The sequence below is a fragment of the Schistocerca gregaria genome, chromosome 5 (assembly GCF_023897955.1).
Source record: "Schistocerca gregaria isolate iqSchGreg1 chromosome 5, iqSchGreg1.2, whole genome shotgun sequence".
NCBI lineage: Eukaryota > Metazoa > Arthropoda > Insecta > Orthoptera > Acrididae > Schistocerca > Schistocerca gregaria.
Genome location: NC_064924.1, coordinates 596743066 through 596766079, shown reverse-complemented (window position 1 = coordinate 596766079; position 23014 = coordinate 596743066). Strand labels below are relative to the sequence as shown.

Here is a 23014-nt window from a genome sequence, read left to right as displayed (position 1 = left end):
TTACACTTTTTCTTCTTCTTCTTATTTTTCCTTACAGGTGTGGTCGAAAAAGAAAGAAGGAAATGAACACTTACTGCTGTTACAGAACATTACGTACAATTTAAACATCAGTACATGGAAGTGCTTTATTGTTCGGATGTCTTCAGTCTATGAGTTTCTTCCAGTTGTGGTATTTGAAAACTCAAGTGTAGTGATGTGAAAGTAGTCCATTACTGAGACGAATGGATGTGCCTATGTGATAACTCAGTGCAGATTGCTACAGTGGTCCATGGAAGCACTCAGTCATTGACAGTAGAATTGGGCAACCCTACAGTTACAGAAGGATTCTTCTGAACAATAAAGTTATATAACGAGGGAGAGTGTATGTACTTTCATGCCTTCTGAAACTTAATGTATGCTAATCACGTGGCGCACCAGACAGTGGACCACTCAGCTGGCAACCAACAGTCTATAGATTCTGCGAGATTTATCATTCAGTTTACTGGAGCAAGCGTTGCAATCACCCTACACTCCATCGGAGGAAATGGTTGCTCAGATGTACGACAATGGTTGCTTAATGCTGGATGCAGCTACATATAATCAAACTGTGCCAGGAACTGGTATAAAGTTATGTTAATACTTAAGTTCATTTATATATCCAGCAATAAATAAGAGCTTACGAATATTAAAAAAGTAGTAAGGCACATGTGTGTTTTTATGTATCTGGTATGATGTAGCTGTCCATGCTATTCCATCTTGCCTCCATATCTGTGTAACTATTAAAACTTACATTCTTCACAACTTGTTTACTGTGTTCATCTCTTGGTCTACCTCTACAATTTTTACCCCTACACTTTCTGTAGTACTAAACTGGTGATCCCTTTATCTCTCAGAATGCGTCCTATCAAGCAGTCCTTGGTTATAATCAGGTTGTGCCATAAATTTCTTTTCTCCCCAATTCTATTTAGTACCACTTCACTAGTTATGCGATTTATCCAATCGCAGTACAGTAATATAAATGCATAGTAGTCACCAATGACGAGTGGATGAAGCACCACCATCATAAGCAGCTTACACCAACAGACTGGTCCTGCAATGATACAAGAAAACTTACTAGGAATATGAAGAAGAATAAACTGTTACTTCCTGATGGCGTCTGTGCTTTGAATGTGGGACCTACAGTTTGTTGGACGACTAAACTCATTCTGCCACATTAACACATCCCTAACGGATTCGATTTGAGCATGCATATATATTTTCAAAAACACTGTATTATTATTCGATGACGTCACCATGGAGAACCTCAAAATGACATTTCGGTTTCGCCTGAAATTTCAAAGTGTATATTTTGTGTCTGAGCCATATGTAGTCCCGTATTCTAGAGAAGTTAGTTCGTCATAATGCTGATCTCGTCATCACTTTCAAACAGGAGAGTATGAATTTAAAGCATGTTTACCAGGTGAATGTATATACCGACATACATGCAATGTATTTATAAGCATTTGAGCAGATTACTGGAATTACCCACAGTGAGGGTTTCTGGTTATTGACGAAAATGTGAAATTGAATAATGGATGTGTAGATAAAACTTCCAGGAGGTTCTTGTTATTAAAAAATAGTGTCAGTATATTATATGCTGTGGACATGTTTGGACATACATCAAGCATTAAGGCTAATAGGAGGGCTATGCATAAATAGAACATTCGTCCATGTGTGGACATTAGAACTGAAACTATCAACGAAACTCTTAAAAATTATACTGTAAAATTACAGTCATTGGGTAGTGGAATGCAAGCAGTAACTGTAAATGTTCTTGCAACCGAGGGAACAGTAAAACAATACCCTCCAGTAAGTATTCAGAAGAAAAATTTTCATTAAGAGAGTACTAGAACCCTTCTGCCGTTCATCTATGTAGAAGTTGTAAATAGATGCCTCCACGAGACTGAAAAAGAAAGTTTCATAAATACGAAAGTTGACTCTGAACGATGCAGGAAATCTCAAAGCCAACGTAGTATGCAGCGAAATATCGATAAAACGAAATGTCATCTAGGTGTGGTTGGCTATTCGATGGAAATTACTACTGCTAGAAATGGGACAGCTGCAGTGAGATCCAACTCTGTCTGAAACTCTTAAACCAGTTAGTGAACCCATAATCCATCACATGAGTCTCTAAGGCAGGAACAGAAGAAGAAGGAGCTGAAATTCCTGCTTTTATTTATCGTCACTGTGATAATAAGACAGACGAAGTACATCCCATCAGCAAGGTTACACCATAAGTGCGGGAAACGCAGCCTGTAACTTTAACAGAGGGCACAATAAGGGTAGGTGCTGGAGAAATTCAAAGCATGCCCAGTATACTGCATCTGATATTCCCAAGAGCAATAAGGAGAAGGAATTATATACAGAAATATCTACAAACGTACAGTAAAATATTACATTTGACAGTTGCTCATGGGAAAGTCAATAGAGACCCAAATAGTCCTACGAGTGTGAAATACATGTTCATTGAATTTGTTGAGCAGTGGCAGGTAACCATAGCAATGGTGAAGTGACTGACAGCCAGCAGAAGAAAGTGACCAATCTACTATGGAGTATATATACTACGAAGATCCAAACGGAATAACAGCATAACTACAACTGCTTACAATATCAGGCATTGCAGGGAACACAGCTCACTTGAATGCAATTAAAGCAGTAGTTTGACAGTTACGGAAAAGTTGCATCATCGAGTAAAAATATGGATATGTTCGTGCATGATTTATATGATTCAGCACGCAAAAAATTCCCATGTAGCAGTGTTATAATAAAAGGTTTCGATGTTTTCGTCCATTTGATACAGTATTTATGGCTGAACAGATGCTTCAAATATATATCAGTGGATATAGATACATATTAAAAATTCGCATTGAAGCAAAGACTAGTGCTGTGGTCACACATGTGTTTGAACAGGTGCTGCGAACAAGTATGAAGCAATGCCCATGTAACCTGTAAACAACTCATGTTGAGGAGTTCTACAACGAGTATGTAATGAGTGTAATGGGCTTATAGGGAGTACAACATTACTCAACATGTTCGCACTACAAAGCAATTATTGTGGAATGTATGGAAAGAAGAATAAAACAGCATTATTGGAAGCAATTGAATCTTCAGAGTTCATACAGACGATTAGATATCCTCCCACGAATAATCAATCACTGTATCCATAACCATCACAGAATAGTAAAAACGCATCCTGTTCATATGCTTGATAATAACTTTATAAATAAGGTACACAATCGTAGTAAAATGATGTATCCATGCAAGCACAAAAATAGTGTAGTGATTTGATGCATACTTGAAAATACAAAACAGCATGCGATAAATCATATATCTATATTTGGTAAATGGAGATATTCAGTGGTTCAGAAGTGCGATATAAAGCCAAGGACTTACATCATAAAATATGACAGCAGACGTGATATAGGTGGGAGTTTAGACACGGAAGTATTACAGAGGAGCTCTGAACTCGATAGGCCTCCAGAACATGTCATAAGATGTAGAGGGAACTAGGCATTAGTGAAATTGGTGACGTTCCCTTCGTTCCACAGTGGTTGTGTGAACGCTCAAAAAACTTCAAACAGTATAGCTTAAATGGTAGGAAGTACATCCCTGCCAGAGGGAGGGGTGGTATTCTTGACAAATTTCCAGTTCATCTGTACCTCCGGGGGAAAAACTTCTGTGGATCTGGAACTGAGCTGGAAAAACGTTTGGCTCACGGTGACGAAGGCATTAATTTACTAGAAATCCACCCAAGGATCATGATATAGTTTATGCTGCATATAAACATTTGATGCAAAGATGTGCTGCTGATAGGATTTTAGTTGTTAAAACAGAGGAAGTACATTGAACAAGGACTTTGGTATAGGTCAACTTTTTGCTGCATTCACAATTGACATGAAAAAGAGTGGCAAATTTTAACTGGGTGCTGGAATGAACGAAAATGACTTTACGGACGCGTCCTATTATACACCAAAGAAGAAGAAAGGAACCAGAAGAAAACAGCATTCAATCAGCTATGTATGTGGCTAAAAGCATCAAGAAGCAGTAGAATGGTGTAAGAAGAAAAGAAGGAGAAGAAGAAGAAGAAGAAGAAGAAGAAGATGATGATGATGAATAGGAAATCGTGTTAAAATGCTCAGAGTTCCACCAGTACCCCAGGTGTTAGGTGAAATTATCCCTTTTATAATTTCAACGCTTTCTGTAATGTCTGCTATCACTTAACTGTTGGATGGTGCTGGAGTCATAGCTCTGATTGTGAAGAATGCAAGACGAACGGTAGATGAAGGAAGTGACGAGTCATAACAAACCTATGGAATATATTACAATTGAGAAAGGACTGTATTTAAAACTGCACAGGAATGCCTTGGAATACTTATTAGAAATCCTCCTAGCTTTACTATCAGATGGGTATCTAACTAATTCAGATTTCTTTAAATTCGTCAAAAAACTCGACATTCCAACATCTTCTGGCGTGTTTATGGAGAATGCAATGCCAAAGACCATGTGGAAACGTAAAATGTGCGGAATCTAGAATTTAGATGCTCCTGGGAGATCTGGAACCCACTGGGTTGCATATATTGAGAAGGAGATTCGAAACATTGTATACTGCTCTCACTCGTATGTTGTCTTACAGCCACCAGAACAATTACACCGTTACTTCGACCACAACTATATGTTCTTTTTAAATCTCTGTTGTCGTCTGTGGATTATGTTTATCCGGGCAAATGCATAAAAACGAGTGTTACACCTATCACTGCATCAATCCGATTCATACATACCATGTCATACACTCTGACTGTGAAAAAGCATTCATAAGTATTGAATGCGAATTCGTTTCTGACGATAGGCCTAAGATGTGGTGAAAGTAGGATTGCTTTGACTGGACTGGAGGCATATAACAGCATTCCTAATATCGGCGAGGATAACAACATACTACGTTAAGGAGGTACTAGAGTTCTGAGAATAACCCCAGGCATGTACAATAATGAAGTATAAATACAGTTACAAAGCAGCATGTACAGGAGTTCTAGCTACTAGCAAACATTAATACATTTAAAGCAGAAATAAAAACCAACAAATAGACAACAGGCTTTAGCCATTAAGGTTCAGTAGGGCAACTATAAGGCTTATATTGGATACGAATCATGATAAAACTCGTTTGTCAGAACAAGCAGTGGCTGTATGGCCAGTCAGCATGATTCGCATTGAATGTAATATAGCAACGAATTTGTATTTCATCAGGAGACCGAGTCATAAAATTTGTGGATTTTTTCCTACAGTAGCTCCAGCACATCAGGTTATTGAAGTGCTAGCTTGTCCCATATACCTTCCAGAGACTGCTCGAACGTTAGACAACCTAGAGCTGAATATTGTGGACCACGATGGGAATCTAGTCGACCTTTTACGTAGGAAATTGTTGTACATTTCCATTTGAAACAAATATCATCACAGTTGTGAGATATAAACTCACACCACCCAGCTGTCAATGTGTTATTACACAGTATAAGCACGATGTAACATTGGCAGAGACTTGTAAGTTCCTTAAATTGGAAGGACTGAAATCATGGAACGACCTCACCACTCGATCTAACTTTGCCAGTTCATTAAGAAGAGCGAATTATTCAAAAGGAATATGTCGCCTTATGCGCTTTGCTTCCACTACGTTTGATAATAATGATGATATATGAATTCTCATTCAGCACTGGAATACTTTATAAATTCCAAGAAACCGATTCCTGTACCTGTAAGCCAGAGTTTTGAGGAAGGATGTAGCAGTTGAGGCAGTATCATAAATTACGTGAAATGCGTTCGCCTACCTTGATACAGGACTTATAAACTCAATAAATTCGAAATCGGATGCCTGGGATGGCTCTGACACATAAAAAGTGTCTCTCCACATAAACGTTTAGCTTGAATGGTTTATTGGATATAGTATGGTTTATATACTGATGTCCAACGATCACTGTAGTGTGTGCAACCCACTCAAGATGGTTATGGGCTGCTTTGAAGGTATGAAGAAGGTATCATGAATGTGAAACTAGGGCTGATTCTAGTATAATCTGCAATGAACAACAATGTGTACATGCAGGCTTCACAAGCTAAAGTCGAATTGTTGTGGATAAATTACTATGGGCAATGCTGCATGTTTCTGTTTCAGATGCTGAGATGCTGATTTCAAATATTACACAACATTCAGGTTTCCTGTAATGGAAACATGATGAATACCCATTTCTACCGGCAACATGCAAACAGCCATGATCCATTGAAACGGTTGTGCAACGTGAAACACCTCCCTACGCAATTCTGATGCTACAAACAGACAAGAAAGGAAATCTGAAAAAAGGACTGAATTGTGTTTGACAGTTGCAAACTAATCAATGGAAGCGCATTTCTCAATTTTGAGTATTTTTCATACGATAGTAGTTTTCAGTCTGCTTCAGAACTGTAAACAAGATTTCTCTCTTCTATCTATATGGGAGACGAATCTTGATATCTTATCAACCCACAGCAATTTAAGGACTTGAAATCAGGTGTTGTGATAGATTGTTCTAAACAAAACGAAAGAGTTAAAGTGGATCCTCTTGATGTTCGAACTGAAATTGAATCATCAGAAAATATCCTGTTAGACAATGCTGCATATGCATTATTACCGCTGCATATGCATTGTTGTTGCATGACTCTATATTCAGTTGCTTACCTTTGACAGGGACTGTCTCATGTGCAAGTCGTTTCATGACGAATCCCCAGTGCGCATTCATTGTTGCCCACGTGTAGGGTTTCCTCAACGAGTGTGGGCAATCTGTGTTTAAAGATGTAGCTCTGATCACGTTCGTAGACGCAGGATGAGCTTTAACAAGTTACCACACGACTGTCGTTAATACCAATCGTTCAGAACAATAAAATATGCTAACACTTCTCAGAATGTAATGGAGTTGACTGGAATCCATCATGGTAAAAGCAGGGACGAAATAGGATTGTGATACAAGGATATGTGGTCAACAGTCTGAAACTTTGATCATAGAGGCAACATCGTATATGTCGCAGGTCGTCAGAAGGTTGTCTGGATGTGACAAATCCCGTCGAGAATTTGGGACTACTGAACTGCCCTTCCATTCGATGTCTCAAGCCACTGTATGCTGGTGGAGAAGCAGAAGGAAACAGCTTTCCACATGCTTCAGACAATGAGCAAGTACAATCGCTAGACAATAAATGAAAAACAACGTTGTTTTTAAAGATATCTATGGCATTTACTTAAATACTCCTGACAACATACCTTCTACAATATTTTTGCATGCCAGTGTTTTCTTTAACACATGATATGTATGCTTTCCTTAGGAAACTGAAGAGATGACTTTAGAAGTCTCTGTAATACATCGCTCAAAACGTAGCTGATCGACAACTGCTTGCAGCCAATATGTATACAGAATAGTCGCGGATGTTGAATATGCGGAACTCTTCTCCTTTTGAGAAATGAAACCGCGTCTTCTGCTGTTGTTGCTATATCTCATTGACTGATAAGTAATGACAGTAGCACTACGGACAACAAGAGAAACATGTAGGATCAACCTAGAACCTGTTGCTATTTCTTATTGGTAAATAATGTTATTGCAATGACAGCTTAGTGGGACTGAGTCCCTTATCAGCATATACCACATGTCTGAAAGAGCTTATAAAGAGCCCTGTGGAGAGTGACCCCAGGCTGATTCTCTCTTAGATTGCCAGCCAGCATAGAGGACTAAATGAAACACTGATGTGGTAATCAGAATGATGATGGTGACTGCAGTAAGTACCAACACCTGTTAGCTAATATTGATGACATTATACTGTTGTCACCATTTACTGATGATGATGTGATGTAGTTCGTCATGATAAACTTGGAAAAGTATGATTAAGGAGAATACCAGTGTTCCAACAGAACCATCTGCCAATGGTGCAGCGGCACCTATGTTATCATTAGGGAGTGATCATACTCACTCAAATGTGTTTCTCAGCCAGTGCCTTCGTCTCCAACATCCAGACTGGATATGCTTCTAAGAACAACACAGCCATTAATGATGGGCTGATCATTTGAGGAATGAGAGTAACAATCGTTCTATAAGCATCGAAAGAACTCTCTTGACATATGATTCTGGAAAAGATTTTTTGAATCAATGAACAAGGAGATTTTTCAGGAAACTACAGGAAAGGTGAGAACTACTACGATGTACGTTTACTTTACCAGTGAGATGGATACGTCAATGGAAAATTATAAGTATGTCACAATCTTCAATAAAGGATTATTCTCTCGACAGATGGCTGCTGTTTTAGTGCAACTTTAAAAATCTATGTCGGTATTTGTGTGTTTGATCGATAGATCTCTCCAAACTCCACATGTACTTTCATTACCAGTTCAATAAGTAGAACTGGCCTGATCCATAATTAATATCTATGGTACAGACAGCTTCATCTATGGTGTGTGTCTGTGATCCATATGAAATAATTAGGTGCCATTCCTAGGAAGTCGATGCATCTGAATATGCATTGAGTAATCCTTACAGAAAAACACCACAAAACATTAAGGTTACTGGCGAATGGCTCTCAGACTAGGAAGTTTATGGGTCTCTGACCTAAGATGTATGCCCACTGTACAGACAGTGGCGCCACACAAAGACAGGCTAAGGGTATGTAGCATGTGGTCTCAATGTCTGTAACGATCATGGATTAAAAGGGATGCCTTTTAGATGGTGTTGGTGGTGCTGCACTTACGCCCTCGCACATTGTGCATCAAGTAGTTTTTTGGTCATGAGATCATGTGGCTACATGGCATCACAACTAAAACTCAGACTGTCCTGTCATGATGACAAGTGATTTCTCTCTGATGATGGGACTGGAAATTCAGATTGGAACCGCACCCTCATCACTCTGAATGTGATTCAATTCATAAGTTTGAGTGGATGAAGTTTTACTTATTTATTTTGTAAACAGATGGATGTCTCTGCGTGAATTTATGCAGAATAAGAGTTTGAATCACTATTCATAGGTATTTGTTCATGTTTCCAAGTGTTTATGAGGATGCATCCATCTTATATGGGTAATTTATTTTATTACTAATCAAAACGTCCTCAGTCCAGGGTCCGAAACATTCCACCACTTAAATTCTTATTAGTAATCGACATTTGCGTCCTAAGACTTCTGGCATAAGGAGTCACCCTCATTCCGCCAATGGCCTTGTCAAAGAGGGAAGTGGAGCAGTTGGAAGTTCAGGGCATTCACCTGCCGTAGGGCAACTGCCCCTAAGGGCGGAAGGATCAGCAATGGTGAACGGCATGTGGATGCAGAAGGTAATGGAAACCACTGCATTAAAAACACATAATATATATCTGGGGCATGTGGCCTGTAATTGAGAACGTGTCATGATGATCTTTCAATTGGCAAAAGATTCCACAATGGTCTCCCACTCGGATCTCCAGGAGGAGACTGCCAAGGTGAAGGTGAACATGAGAAAAACGATGAATAATCAAGGAAAGGGTAACGTTCTACGAATCAGGGCGTCGAATGGCAGACGTCTGAATGTGGCAGGGAAACTACAACATCGGAAAAGGCAAATGCAAAGTCTCAGTCTAAATATAGTGAGGGCCAGTGAAATGAAACGGAAAGAAGACCAGGATTTATCTACTCAGTTGAGTATGGGGTGATATCAACAGCAGCATAAGATCGTAATACAGAAGCAGGCTTCGGTATGAATAGGAAGGTAGGGCACAGAGTGTATTACTGTGAGCAATTCATTGATAGGGCTGTTCCTACCAGAATCGACAGCAAACCAACTCCAACAACGATAGTTCAGATATACATGCCGACGTCGCAAGCAGAAGATGAAGAGATACAGAAAGAGTAGAAGGTATTGGAAGGGAAATATAGTACGCAAAGGGAAATGAAAATCTAACAGTCATGAGGGACTGGAATGCACTTGTAAAGGTAGAAGTAGAAGAAAATGTTACAGAACAATAGGGGCTTTGGGCCATAAACGAGGAAGGAGAAAGACTTACTGCGCTTTGGAATTAATTTCAGCTAGTAATAGCGAATACTCTGTTCAAGAATCACAAGAGGAGGAAGTATACTGGGAAAAAGAAGATTTCAGTTAGATTACATGGTCAGTGAGAGATGCTGAAATTAGATACTGGATTGTAACGCATACCCAGGTACAGATATAGGCTCAGATCCAATGCAGTAATGAGAACAGTAGGTAGAAGTTTAAGAGATTGTTGAGGAACAATCAATACATAAAGAAGTTGAATATGGGAGTACTAAGAAATGATGAGATATGCTTGAAGTTCTCTAAGGCTGTAGATACAGCAATAAATAATAGTTACTAGGCAGAACAGTTGGAGAGGAATGGACATCTCCTAAAAGTTCAATCACTGAAACTGGAAAGAGGAACATAGGTACAAAGAAGGTAACCAAGGATAACACAAGAAATACTTCAGGTAATCGATGAGAGACGGAAGTCCATAAACGATCAGGGAACTTCAAGAATAGAGAATTACAAATAGCTGAAGAATGAAATAAAAGGAAGTGCAGGGAAGGGAAGACAAAATAGGTGCATGGAGAATGTGAAGAAATCCAAAAAGAAATGATCATAGGAAATACTGATTCAGCATATAGAAAATACAATACAATCTTCAGTGAAATTAAAAGCAAAATTGGTAACATTAAGAGTGTAACGAGAATTCCACTATTAAATGCAGAGGAGAGAGTGGAAATGGGAAAAGAGTACGTTGAAGGCCTCTATGAGGGGGGAAGATGTGTCTGACGTTATAGAAGAAGCAACATGAGTCGATACAGGATACATAGGGGAGAGAGCTTTTGAAGACTTATGATCAAATAAGGCAGACGAGATAGATAGCATTCCATTAGAATTTCTAAAGTCATTGGGGGGAGTGACAACAAAACGACTATTAACTTTGTTATGTAGAATGTTGGAATCTGGCGACATACCATCTGTTGTTGTTGTTGTTGTTGTTGTTGTCTTCAGTCCTGAGACTGGTTTGATGCAGCTCTCCATGCTACTCTATCCTGTGCAAGCTGCTTCATCTCCCAGTACCTACTGCAACCTACATCCTTCTGAATCTGCTTAGTGTACTCATCTCTCGGTCTCCCTCTACGATTTTTACCCTCCACGCTGCCCTCCAATGCTAAATTTGTGATCCCTTGATGCCTCAAAACATGTCCTACCAACCGATCCATTCTTCTAGTCAAGTTGTGCCACAAACTTCTCTTCTCTCCAATCCTATTCAATACCTCCTCATTAGTTACGTGATCTATCCACCTTATCTTCAGCATTCTTCTGTAGCACCACATTTCGAAAGTTTCTATTCTCTTCTTGTCCAAACTAGTTATCGTCCATGTTTCACTTCCATACATGGCTACACTCCAAACAAATACTTTCAGAAACAACTTCCTGATACATAAATCTATATTCGATGTTAACAAATTTCTCTTCTTGAGAAACGCTTTCCTTGCCATTGCCAGTCTACATTTTATATCCTCTCTACTTCGACCATCATCAGTTATTTTACTTCCTAAATAGCAAAACTCCTTTACTACTTTAAGTGTCTCATTTCCTAATCTAATTCCCTCAGCATCACCCGATTTAATTTGACTACATTCCATTATCCTCGTTTTGCTTTTGTTAATGTTCATCTTATATCCTCCTTTCAAGACACTGTCCATTCCGTTCAACTGCTCTTCCAAGTCCTTTGCCGTCTCTGACAGAATTACAATGTCATCGGCGAACCTCAAAGTTTTTACTTTGTCTCCATGAATTTTAATACCTACTCCAAATTTTTCTTTTGTTTCCTTTACTGCTTGCTCAATATACAGATTGAATAACATCGGGGAGAGGCTACAACCCTGTCTCACTCCTTTCCCAACCACTGCTTCCCTTTCATGCCCCTCGACTTTTATTACTGCCATCTGGTTTCTGTACAAATTATAAATAGCCTTTCGCTCCCTGTATTTTACCCCTGCCACCTTTAGAATTTGAAAAAGAGTATTCCAGTCAACATTGTCAAAAGCTTTCTCTAAGTCTACAAATGCTAGAAACGTTGGTTTGCCTTTTCTTAATCTTTCTTCTAAGATAAGTCGTAAGGTCAGTATTGCCTCACGTGTTCCAACATTTCGACGAAATCCAAACTGATCCTCGCCGAGGTCTGCATCTACCAGTTTTTCCATTCGTCTGTAAAGAATTCGCGTTAGTATTTTGCAGCCGTGGGTTATTAAACTGATAGTTCGGTAATTTTCACATCTGTCAGCACCTGCTTTCTTTGGGATTGGAATTATTATATTCTTCTTGAAGTCTGAGGGTATTTCGCCTGTCTCATACATCTTGCTCACCAGATGGTAGAGTTTTGTCATGACTGGCTCTCCCAAGGCCGTCAGTAGTTCTAATGGAATGTTGTCTACTCCGGGGGCCTTGTTTCGACTCAGGTCTTTCAGTGCTCTGTCAAACTCTTCACGCAGTATCGTATCTCCCATTTCGTCTTCATCTACATCCTCTTCTATTTCCATAATATTGTCCTCAAGTACATCGCCCTTGTATAAACCTTCTATATACTCCTTCCACCTTTCTGCCTTCCCTTCTTTGCTTAGAACTGGGCTGCCATCTGAGCTCTTGATATTCATACACGTGGTTCTCTTCTCTCCAAAGGTCTCTTTAATTTTCCTGTAGGCAGTATCTATCTTACCCCTAGTGAGATAAGCTTCTACATCCTTACATTTGTCCTCTAGCCATCCCAGTTTAGCCATTTTGCACTTCCTGTCGATCTCATTTTTGAGACGTTTGTATTCCTTTTTGCCTGCTTCATTTACTGCATATTTATATTTTCTCCTTTCATCAATTAGATTCAATATTTCTTCTGTTACCCAAGGATTTCTAGCAACCCTCGTCTTTGTACCTACTTTATCCTCTGCTGCCTTCACTACTACATCCCTCAGAGCTCCCCATTCTTCTTCTACTGTATTTCTTTCCTCCATTCCTGTCAATTGTTCCCTTATGCTCTCCCTGAAACTCTCTACAACCTCTGGTTCTTTCAGTTTATCCAGGTCCCATCTCCTTAATTTCCCACATACCATCTGAAGTTTCGGAAAAACATCAATCTCACAATTCCAAAGGCTGCAAGAGCTGACAAGTGCGAGAATTAGCTTAACAGCTCATGCATCCATGTTGCTAACAAGAAAAGTATATTTCGACTACAATATTTTTTTATTTTTACATGTAACAACGTTTTCAATAGGACGTCATTATCAGGAGAGAGAAAACTGGCGTTCTATGGATCAGAGCGTGCAATGTCAGATCCTTTAATCAGGTACATTAGAAAATTTAAAAAGGGAAGTGGATAGGTTAAAGTTAGATATAGTGGGAATTAGTGAAATTTGGTGGCAGGAGGAACAAGACTTTTGGTCAGGCGAATACAGCGTTATAAATACAACGTCAAATAGGAGTAATGCAGGAGTAGGATTAATAATGAATAAAAAATAGGAATGCAGGTAAGTTACTACAATCAGCATAGTGAACGCATTATTGTGGCCTAGATAGACACGAAGCCCACGCCTACTACAGTAGTACACGTTTATATGCCAACTAGCTCTGCAGATTACGAAGAAATTGAAGAAATCTATCATGAAATAAAAGAAATTATTCAGATAGTGAAGGGAGACGAAAATATAATAGTTATGGGTGACTGGAATTCGGTAGTAGGAAAAGGGAGAGAAGGAAACATAGTAGGTGAATATGGATTGGGGGGAAGAAATGCAAGAGGAAACCGTCTGGTAGAATTTTGCACAGAGCACAACTTAATCATAACTAACACTTGGTTCAAGAATCATAAAAGAAGGTTGTCTACATGGAAGAAACCTGGAGATACTGACAGGTTCCACATAGATTATATAATGGTAAGACAGAGATGTAGGAATCAGGTTTTAAATTGTAGGACAATTCCTGGGGCAGATGTGGACTCTGACCACAATCTATTGGTAATGAACTGTTAATTAAAACTGAAGAAACTGCAAAAGGGTTGGAATTTAAGGAAATGGGACCTGGATAAATTGGCTAAACCAAAGGTTTTATAGAGTTTCAGGGAGAGCATAAGAGAACAATTGACAGGAATGGAGAAAGGAAATACAGTAGAAAAAGAATGGGTAGCTTTGAGAGATGACGTAGTGAAGGCAGCAGAGGATCAAGTAGGTAAAAAGACGAAGGCTAATGGAAATCCTTGTGTAACAGAGGAAATATTGAATATAATTGATGAAAGGAGAAAATATAAAAATGCAGTAAATGAAGCGGGCAAAAAGGAATACAAACGTCTCAGAAATGAGATCCACAAGAAGTGCAAAATGGCTCAGCAGGGATGGCTAGAGGACAAATGTAAGGATGTAGAGGCTTATCTCACTAGAGGTAAGATAGGTACTGCCTACAGGAAAATTAAAAAGACCTTTGGAGAAAAGAGAACCACTTGTATGAATATCACGAACTCTGTTCTTAGCAAAGAAGGGAAAACAGAAAGGTGGAAGGAGTATGTAGAGGGTCTATACAGGGGCGATGTTCTTGAGGACAATATTATGGAAATGGAAGAGGATGTAGATGAAGATGAAACGGGAGATATGATACTACGTGAAGAGTTTGACAGAGCAATGAAAGACCTGAGACGAATCAAGGCCCTGGGAGTAGACAACATTCCATTAGAACTACTGACAGCCTTAGGAGAGCCAGTCCTGACAAAACTCTACCATCTGGTAAGCAAGATGTATGAGACAGGCGAAATACCCTCAGACCTCAAGAAGAATATAATAATTCCAATCCCAAAGAAAGCAGGTGTTGACAGATGTGAAAATTATCGAACTATCAGATTAATAAGTCACAGCTGCAAAATACTAACGCGAATTCTTTACAAATGAATGGAAAAACCAGTAGAAGCCTACATCGAAGAAGATCAGTTTTAATTCCGTAGAAATAGTGAAACATGTGAGGCAATACTGACCCTACGACCTAGCTTGGAAACTAGATTAAGGAAAGGCAAACCTACGTTTGTAGCATTTGTAGACTTAGAGAAAGCTTTTGACAATGTTGACAGGAATACTCTCTTTCAGATTCTGAAGGTGGCAGGGGTAAAATACAGGGAACGAAAGGCTATTTACAATTTGTACAGAAACTAGATGTCAGTTATAAAAGTCGAGGGACATGAAAGGGAAGCAGTGGTTGGGAAGGGAGTGAGACAGGGTTGTACCCTCTCCCAGATGCTGTTCAATCTGTGTATTGAGCAAGTAGTAAAGGAAACAAAAGAAAAATTTGGAATAGGTATTAAAATACATGGAGAAGAAATAAAAACCTTGAGATTCGCCGATGACATTGTAATTCTGTCAGAGACAGCAGAAGACTTGGAAGAGCAGTTGAACGGAATGGATAGCGTCTTGAGAGGAGCATATAAGATGAACGTCAATAAAAGCAAAAAGAGAATAATGGAATGTAGTCGAATTAAGTCGAGAGATGCTGAGGGTATTAGATTAGGAAATGAGACACTTAAAGTAGTAAAGGAGTTTTGCCATTTGGGGAGCAAAATAACTGAAGATTGTCGAAGTAGAGCGGATATAAAATGTAGACAGGCAATGTCAAGGAAAGCATTTCGGAAGAGGAGAAATTTGTTAACATCGAGTATCAATTTAAGTGTCAGGAAGTCGTTTCTGAAAGTATTTGTATGGAGTGTATCCATGTATGGAAGTGAAAGATGGGCGATAAATAGTTTGGACAAGAAGAGAATAGAAGCTTTCGAAATGTGGTGCTTCACACAAATGCTGAAGATTATATGGGTAGATCACATAACTAATGAGGAAGTATTGAATAGGATTGGGAAGAAGCGATATTTGTGGCACAACTTGACCAGAAGAGGGGATCGGTTGGCAGGACATGTTCTGAGGCATCAAGGGATCACCAATTTAGCATTGGATGGCATCGTGGGGGAAAAGTCGTAGAGGGAGACCAAGAGATGAATACACTAAGCAGATTCATAAGGATGTAGGTTGCAGTAGGTACTGGGAGGTGAATAAGCTTGCTCAGGATAGAGTAGCATGGAGAACTGCATCAAACCAGTCTCAGGACTGAAGACCAGAACAATAACAACGACAACCTGTATAAATACATACATTGCCAAAACAGTTCATGTTTTCGTGCCTTGTATTTGGTTCAATTCTATTAAATCGTATCAGGTCGATTTTGTACATTGATATATTATCAGAATTTTCAGTAATCACAAACGTCTACTTTTATACTTTATGATACAAATGGAGTATATGAATTTTTTCGTAGTTTGTGTGACTTCAATTTGTTGGCCCACAAATACGTAATTAAGTACTGGAACGCCACAGCAACATATTGCTACCAGCAATACAGTTTGTCTGATATAGTCACTAATGCACAGAAGGTGGTATTTCTCATAAATTAAATACACTTGTATGTTTGGGTTATATGGCCACACCATCACTGCTCGAGCATTGCCTCTCCATACATATCTAATATTGCTGTTTCACCTGTCAATGTGTAAACATAAACTGGAACAAGCGATGAACTACACCCTCCTCTTATTTTTCTTTCTTTGCCCTCGATCATATCACACAAGTAGTCTAATTCTACACACATATAATGAACTTTAGTACCACACTTCTCTCTATGCACGACATCTTCTGACACAAGTGTAATGCATGCCCCAGATTCACACATTTTGAGTCACTTGTTGTTTAGTTGTACATATTAGCAAAGAGCAGGTCAGCATTCTGCTATTAGTAATAGCAGCAGCACTCGACATCAGTTTCGATCCTGCTGGTACTGCTCACTGTGGATGATCAACAGCCAGCAAGTCCAGGAACAGATATGCTGTCTGCTGCTGTTGCTGCTACTGTGATTGCTGCTGTTCAAACACCTACAGGTGGTGCTGATGGTTCTGACTGTCTGGGACTGTGTGGAGTCATGCAAGCCTGCAACAACAGTAATACAACACAGTACGTATATTCAGATACATGCACATATAGAACAATAGCAGCAATAATAGTAATAATGAAGGAGTAATAACTTACAAATGCTGTCTTTGTATTCCTTCTGATGCCTCGCTGGTGCTGGAGACGCTTCATCATGGTGGTCCTTACTGCATTAAGTACTGGACAAAAGTGTTAGTGGCCCTGCCACCAAATGTGAAGGAGACCTTGGAATACTCCGCCCTTTGTCCAGGAGGTCGGATACAGAAACGTCTTGGACGTAAGGCTTTTAAGGGGAGGGATAAAGAGGGGACAGGGGGTCTGACAGAGAGGAGGCAGACAGGGACAGGCACAGTTATGTAGGAGCCTAATTAAAAAAGTTGTGCGTTTTATAACGGCTCTAGAATAAAGATCGTAAATTACATAAACATGCACTAGAATGCTCGCTATCGTACTACTTATACAGGGTCTCATATATGGGCTTAAGTGGTCATTTGCACATAAGGAACTCTTAAAAATACAGTCACGTAGTAGTCTGACACACTCCAGGGGTGATCTATAGGTGTGCAGTTGTTTCGTAGAATGAATGTTTTGTGTTGCTTCACACAAAATAGGTTTTGCATGGTAGATGACTGTTTACGTAAAGTTTTTCGGATTCTGAGACTCGGTATATGAATTATTTTACAGTTTAAAGAAGTGTATACAAATATTAAATTCCCATTTGGAAGTAACTAATAAATGGCTGAAAGGTAACAAGGTAAACTATGAAGCTAATATATCGTCGGAAGGCATGTGTAAGCTATGCCTTCCACTGAACAAAGGTCCTCTGTAGAGCGTTTCCCACTATCATTACAGTAGTCTAATGTTTCCAGTAGGTACGTCAAATATGGAAGTTAACTTACGGATGATAGTAGAGGGTTCTAGCTACTAAGTAACTAGTGAAATGCCTATATGTAGACCTTTCAGTAGCTTTCGGTGCATAGTGTTAAGTGGTAAATCGGTGATATCTCTTATGTTCATGCTGTGTACTTACAGTTAAGAACGTCGCACGTGAAACGACGTAAAACTTCCCGGCTGTCAAAGTCAGCGGTCGCTGAGCGCGGCACATGACGACACATAGAGCCCGCCGGTACCCCTTGGTCGCTTGGTGCCACGGGGAGCAGTAGGCAGACATGCTCACCTGCTGACTCTGTAGAGAAAGAGAATGTACTGTAAAGGTGAATAACTCTGCTATTAGCGAAATTTAAGTTAATACTCTGAGTTAGATGTATCTGTTTATACGACTCATTTTAGGAGAAATTCACTGACACAAGCGTAGAAAAAAACGGCTGGTCAATGTTTGATAATTAAAGGTAGAATATTCAGTTGCGTGTTCAATGCTCTTTCAGCTAGGAACGGTTTCCCCGTCATCGGGCCCCTCTATTGGGCAAGTTTGGGTCTATAACTAACCTTCCATAGTGGTGTAACAGTTGTTATAAACTATGCTCGATTACTGCAAACCTTTATGGAGCGCCACCTTATAAACGGCAATTCTTACCTGAGCACGCTTGCAGACGGCGAGTTTGATTTTTATCTTTCGTTATGGTATTATGGGAAGACGATTACTCGTCCAGTTTTTGCAAATAAAGTGGGCTGATGAAGGTGCAGTGTGTCACCCAAACTAGTCACACTTGAATAAAAGGTCTTAATGCAAGGCTAGAAGTGCTACATAAATTTTCGGGCACAGAAAAGCATGTATATCTTGTGTTTTAGTCTTTCTCTGACTCACTTGTCTCCCTAAGCTCAGATGAGAACATTCGAGCCTCCAAAGAAACTCTTCTGTCGCTAAGAATGTGCTAGTGTCGGACTTACTGTCATTCTGCAAGGGTTTCTGCCAAAACGAGGTGTGTGAATATCTTGGTACAGGTGAGACTGTCACAGATAGGGAACAGTTTGTAGACAGAAATGAAACTTGAATCAGCATTTGCATTATGGGGGCCACTAATCCACAGTGCTAGAATTGGAAAAATATATGGCCAGAAGTGGGAAACGTATTTGGCCGGAAAAGTACTAAAGAGAATCGGAAGTCTGCTTACTGTAGACGACAGCTCGTTAAAAACAGAAAGACTAGATGTTAAGAGACCTAGTAACTACCACATTACGTATGAATCAAAGCAAATGGGACTAATTTGTAATGCCCACGAGAAAGAACTGTACAGGAAGAACATTGGTGTTGTTCACTAGGTATGAGAGGTCCAGGGATTCGTTCCAAAGGGCGACATAGAGCGTAGCGCTCAACGGCTTCCGGACAACAGGTAAGTCGTCATCAAGTCATAGAGTTACGCCATACATGCGTTCCCGCTACACAACCGTCTATCGATGCCATGTTCTCGCAACGCAATGGAATTAACAGCAATCTTGGGTTCTGCAAGTCTAGAGGCAACCTAACAGAGGACTAAGCATGCAGTCATGTAAGATGGCAGCAGATTGTTTCATCGATGTTGACGTTGCGGTAAAATGGGTAATCCACAGTGAGGTGGATGATAATCTCTGGAAGTTTTATAAGTTTAGTCACTGCAAGGACTAAAATCATCGCCCTCGTTGACGGCCGTGTAGTATAGCTCGCCTGAGCGCTCCCTGTTGCGTCTTTATGTACCGGAGGAGGACATTCTTAGATGTAGCATCTCCTTATGACGCTAACGAGAAGACATGAAGGTAAATGTCTGTCTTCCCTACCGCATTGGCCACGAGCTAAATTTGAAGGGCATTGGCTTTCCCTAATGACCACCGCCATATTTGTGTCATGTTAATCACATAATTATGTTGACGTTACTGTCTGACAGCCCTATCGCTCACCTACACCTTGATAGATTCACACTTTAGCTCTTAACTGATTTACGTGAGAGAGATCTGCATATTAAGTTCATGCACTTGCTTAACATTCATGTAATCAACCTGCGACTATGGACATTCGACTTGTAACTTCATCAGCTATCAGAATATGTGATCTCAGGTTTTAAGATATATAATATTATTTTTCTTCTTATGTGTTGGGTGTCATAATAGCCATGAATTTGCAAACGTGAGTGTGAATCAACCTGAGAAACGCAGTGATGTACAAACATATCTCACGTCGGGACAGTTACAAATTATGACACATTCTTTGAGCTGTAAACGCTCTAAGCGCTGACTTAACAACTCTTGTTGTTGTTGTTGTTGTGGTCTTCAGTCCAGACACTGGTTTGATGTAGCTCTCCATGCTAACTCTATCCTGTGCAAGCTTCTTCATCTCCCATTACCTAATGCAACCTACATCCTTCTGATTCTGCTTAGTGTATTCATCTCTCGGTCTCCCTCTACGATTTTTACACTCCACGCTGACCTCCAATACTAAGTTGGTGATCCGCTGAAACTCAGAACATGTCCTACCAACCGATCCCTTCTTCTGGTCAAGTTGTGCCACAAACGTCTCTTCTCCCCACTCCTATTCAATGCTTCCTGATTAGTTATGTGATCTACCCATCTAATCTTCAGCATTCTTCTGTAGCACCACAGTTCGAAAGCTTCTATTCTCTTCTTGTCCAAACTATTTATCGTCCACGTTTCACTTCCATACATGGCTACACTCCATACAAATACTTTCAGAAATGACTTCCTAACACTTAAATCTATACTCTACGTTAACAAATTTCTCTTCTTCAGAAACGCTTTCCTTGCCATTGCAAGTCTACATTTTATATCCTCTCTACTTCGACCATTATCAGTTATTTTGCTCCCCAAATAGCAAACCTCCTTTACTACTTTAAGTGTCTCATTTCCTAATCTAATTCCCTCAGCATCACCCGACTTAATTCGGCTACATTCCATTATCCTCGTTTTGCTTTTGTTGATGCTCATGTTATATCCTCCTTTCAAGACACTGTCCATTCCGTTCAACTGCTCTTCCAAGTCGTTTGCTGTCTCTGACACAATTACAATGTCATCGGCGAACCTCAAAGTTTTTATTTTTTCTCCATGGACTTTAATACCTACTCCGAACTTTTCTTTTGTTTCCTTCACTGCTTGCTCAATATACAGATTGGATAACATAGGGGATAGACTACAGCCCTCTCTCACTCCCTTCCCAACCACTCCTTCCCTTTCATGTCCCTCGACTCTTATAACTGCCATCTGGTTTCTGTAAAAATTGTAAATAGCCTTTCGCTCCCTGTGTTTTACCACTGCCACCCTCAGAATTTGAGCGAGAGTATCCCTGTCAACATTGTCAAAAGCTTTCTCTAAGTCTACAAATGCTAGAAACGTAGGTTTGCCCTTCCTCAATCTAGCTTCTAAGATAAGTCGTAGGGTCAGTATTGCCTCACGTGTTCCAACATTTCTACGGAATCCAAATTGACCTTCCCCGATGTCGGCTTCTACTAGTTTTTCCATTCGTCTGCAAAGAACTCGCGTTAGTATTTTGCAGCTGTGACTTATTAAACTGATAGTTCGGTAATTTTCACATCTGTCAACACCTGCTTTCTTTGGGATTGGAATTATTATATTCGTCTTGAAGTCTGAGGGTATTTCGACTGTCTCATACATCTTGCTCACCAGATGGTAGAGTTTTGTCAGGACTGGCTCTCCCAAGGCCGTTAGTAGTTCCAATGGAATGTTGTCTACTCCAGGGGCCTTGTTTCGACTCAGGTCTTTCAGTGCTCTGTCAAACTCTTCACGCAGTATCGTATCTCGCAATTCATCTTCATCTACATCCTCTTCCATTTCCATAATGTTGTCCTCAAGTACATCGCCCTTGTATAGACCTTCTATACACTCCTTCCACCTTTCTGCTTTCCCTTCTTTGGTTAGAACTGGGTTTCCAACTGAGCGCTTAATATTCATACAAGTAGTCGTCTTTTCTCCAAATGTCTCTTTAATTTTCCTGTAGGCAGTATCTATCTTACCCCTAGTGAGATAAGTCTCTACATCCTTACATTTGTCCTCTAGCCATCCCTGTTTAGCTATTTTGCACTTCCTGTCGATCTCATTTTTGAGACGTTTGTATTCCTTTTTGCCTGCTTCATTTACTGCATTTTTATATTTTCTCCTTTCATCAATTAAATTCTATATTTCTTCTGTTACCCAAGGATTTCTACTAGCCCACGTCTTTTTACTTACTTGAGCCTCTGCTGCCTTCACTACTTCATCACTCAAAGCTACCCATTCTTCTTCTATTGTATTTCTTTCCCCCTTTCCTGTCTATTGCTCCCTTATGCACTCCTTGAAACTCCGTACAACCTCTGGTTCTTTTAGTTTATCCAGGTCCCATCTCCTTCAATTCTCACATGTGTATGATGTATTAAAAGGCGATAAAGCAAGTTCTAGATGGCGCGAGAGCGCCGCAGAGAAAACAGATGGTGAACGCGCGCGGCGTAAGCGATGTAACAACTCGTCATCGCTGATTCCAGAGATGAAGCGTCAGCGGCGCGACGCAGCCGGCCGTTATCGGCATTACACGACGGCCAAGAGGAATAATAACTTAACTGTCAAAAGTTGGCGTGCCGTTGCGTTTTGTTCATGTAAATGGTTCCCATTGTATGACGTCATAAAGTAATTAGTTTTCTAGTAGACCTCTTACCGATAAAGTTAATCCTGGGGTAGGTCTAGGTCGGATATATTACCGACCCATAGCTTGTTGTATAGAAGCACCGCAATTGATGTTCAAGGTTTGGGAGAGGTGAAGGAATTTGGTCGGTGGAGCCAGTGTAGTATTTTGGGCAGTTTACAGAGTAAGTGTGGCAACTTCAGGCCCCTGTTGATTGTCGTCATATATGTAGGATCCTGGATTTTGAAGTAGTCGCGGATTAGACTCTGGTTTGGTGAAATTGTGTTTCCGGGTGTTCGACTGGTTGTCGTCCTGTGGACAGTTCTGATGGAAGGAGCGGTTATTTTGCTGTGACAGATACAGCGTGAGCAGTGTTAGAGAGATTGGCATTTGGTTACTTCAGGCAATCGGTTGAACCCGATAACCTGTTCGTTTTGT

General features: G+C 40.0%; 1 protein-coding gene across 1 annotated transcript in view; it reads right to left on the bottom strand.

Annotated features, from left to right (window-relative positions):
* LOC126273419 (odorant receptor 83a-like) overlaps positions 1–23014 on the bottom strand; it is a 103069-nt gene that overhangs the window by 19139 nt on the left and 60916 nt on the right. Inside the window, exon 5 of the mRNA XM_049976971.1 lies at positions 18050–18205. Within this exon, the coding sequence (XP_049832928.1) occupies positions 18050–18205 (156 nt within the window). The remainder of the gene's footprint in view (positions 1–18049; positions 18206–23014) is intronic.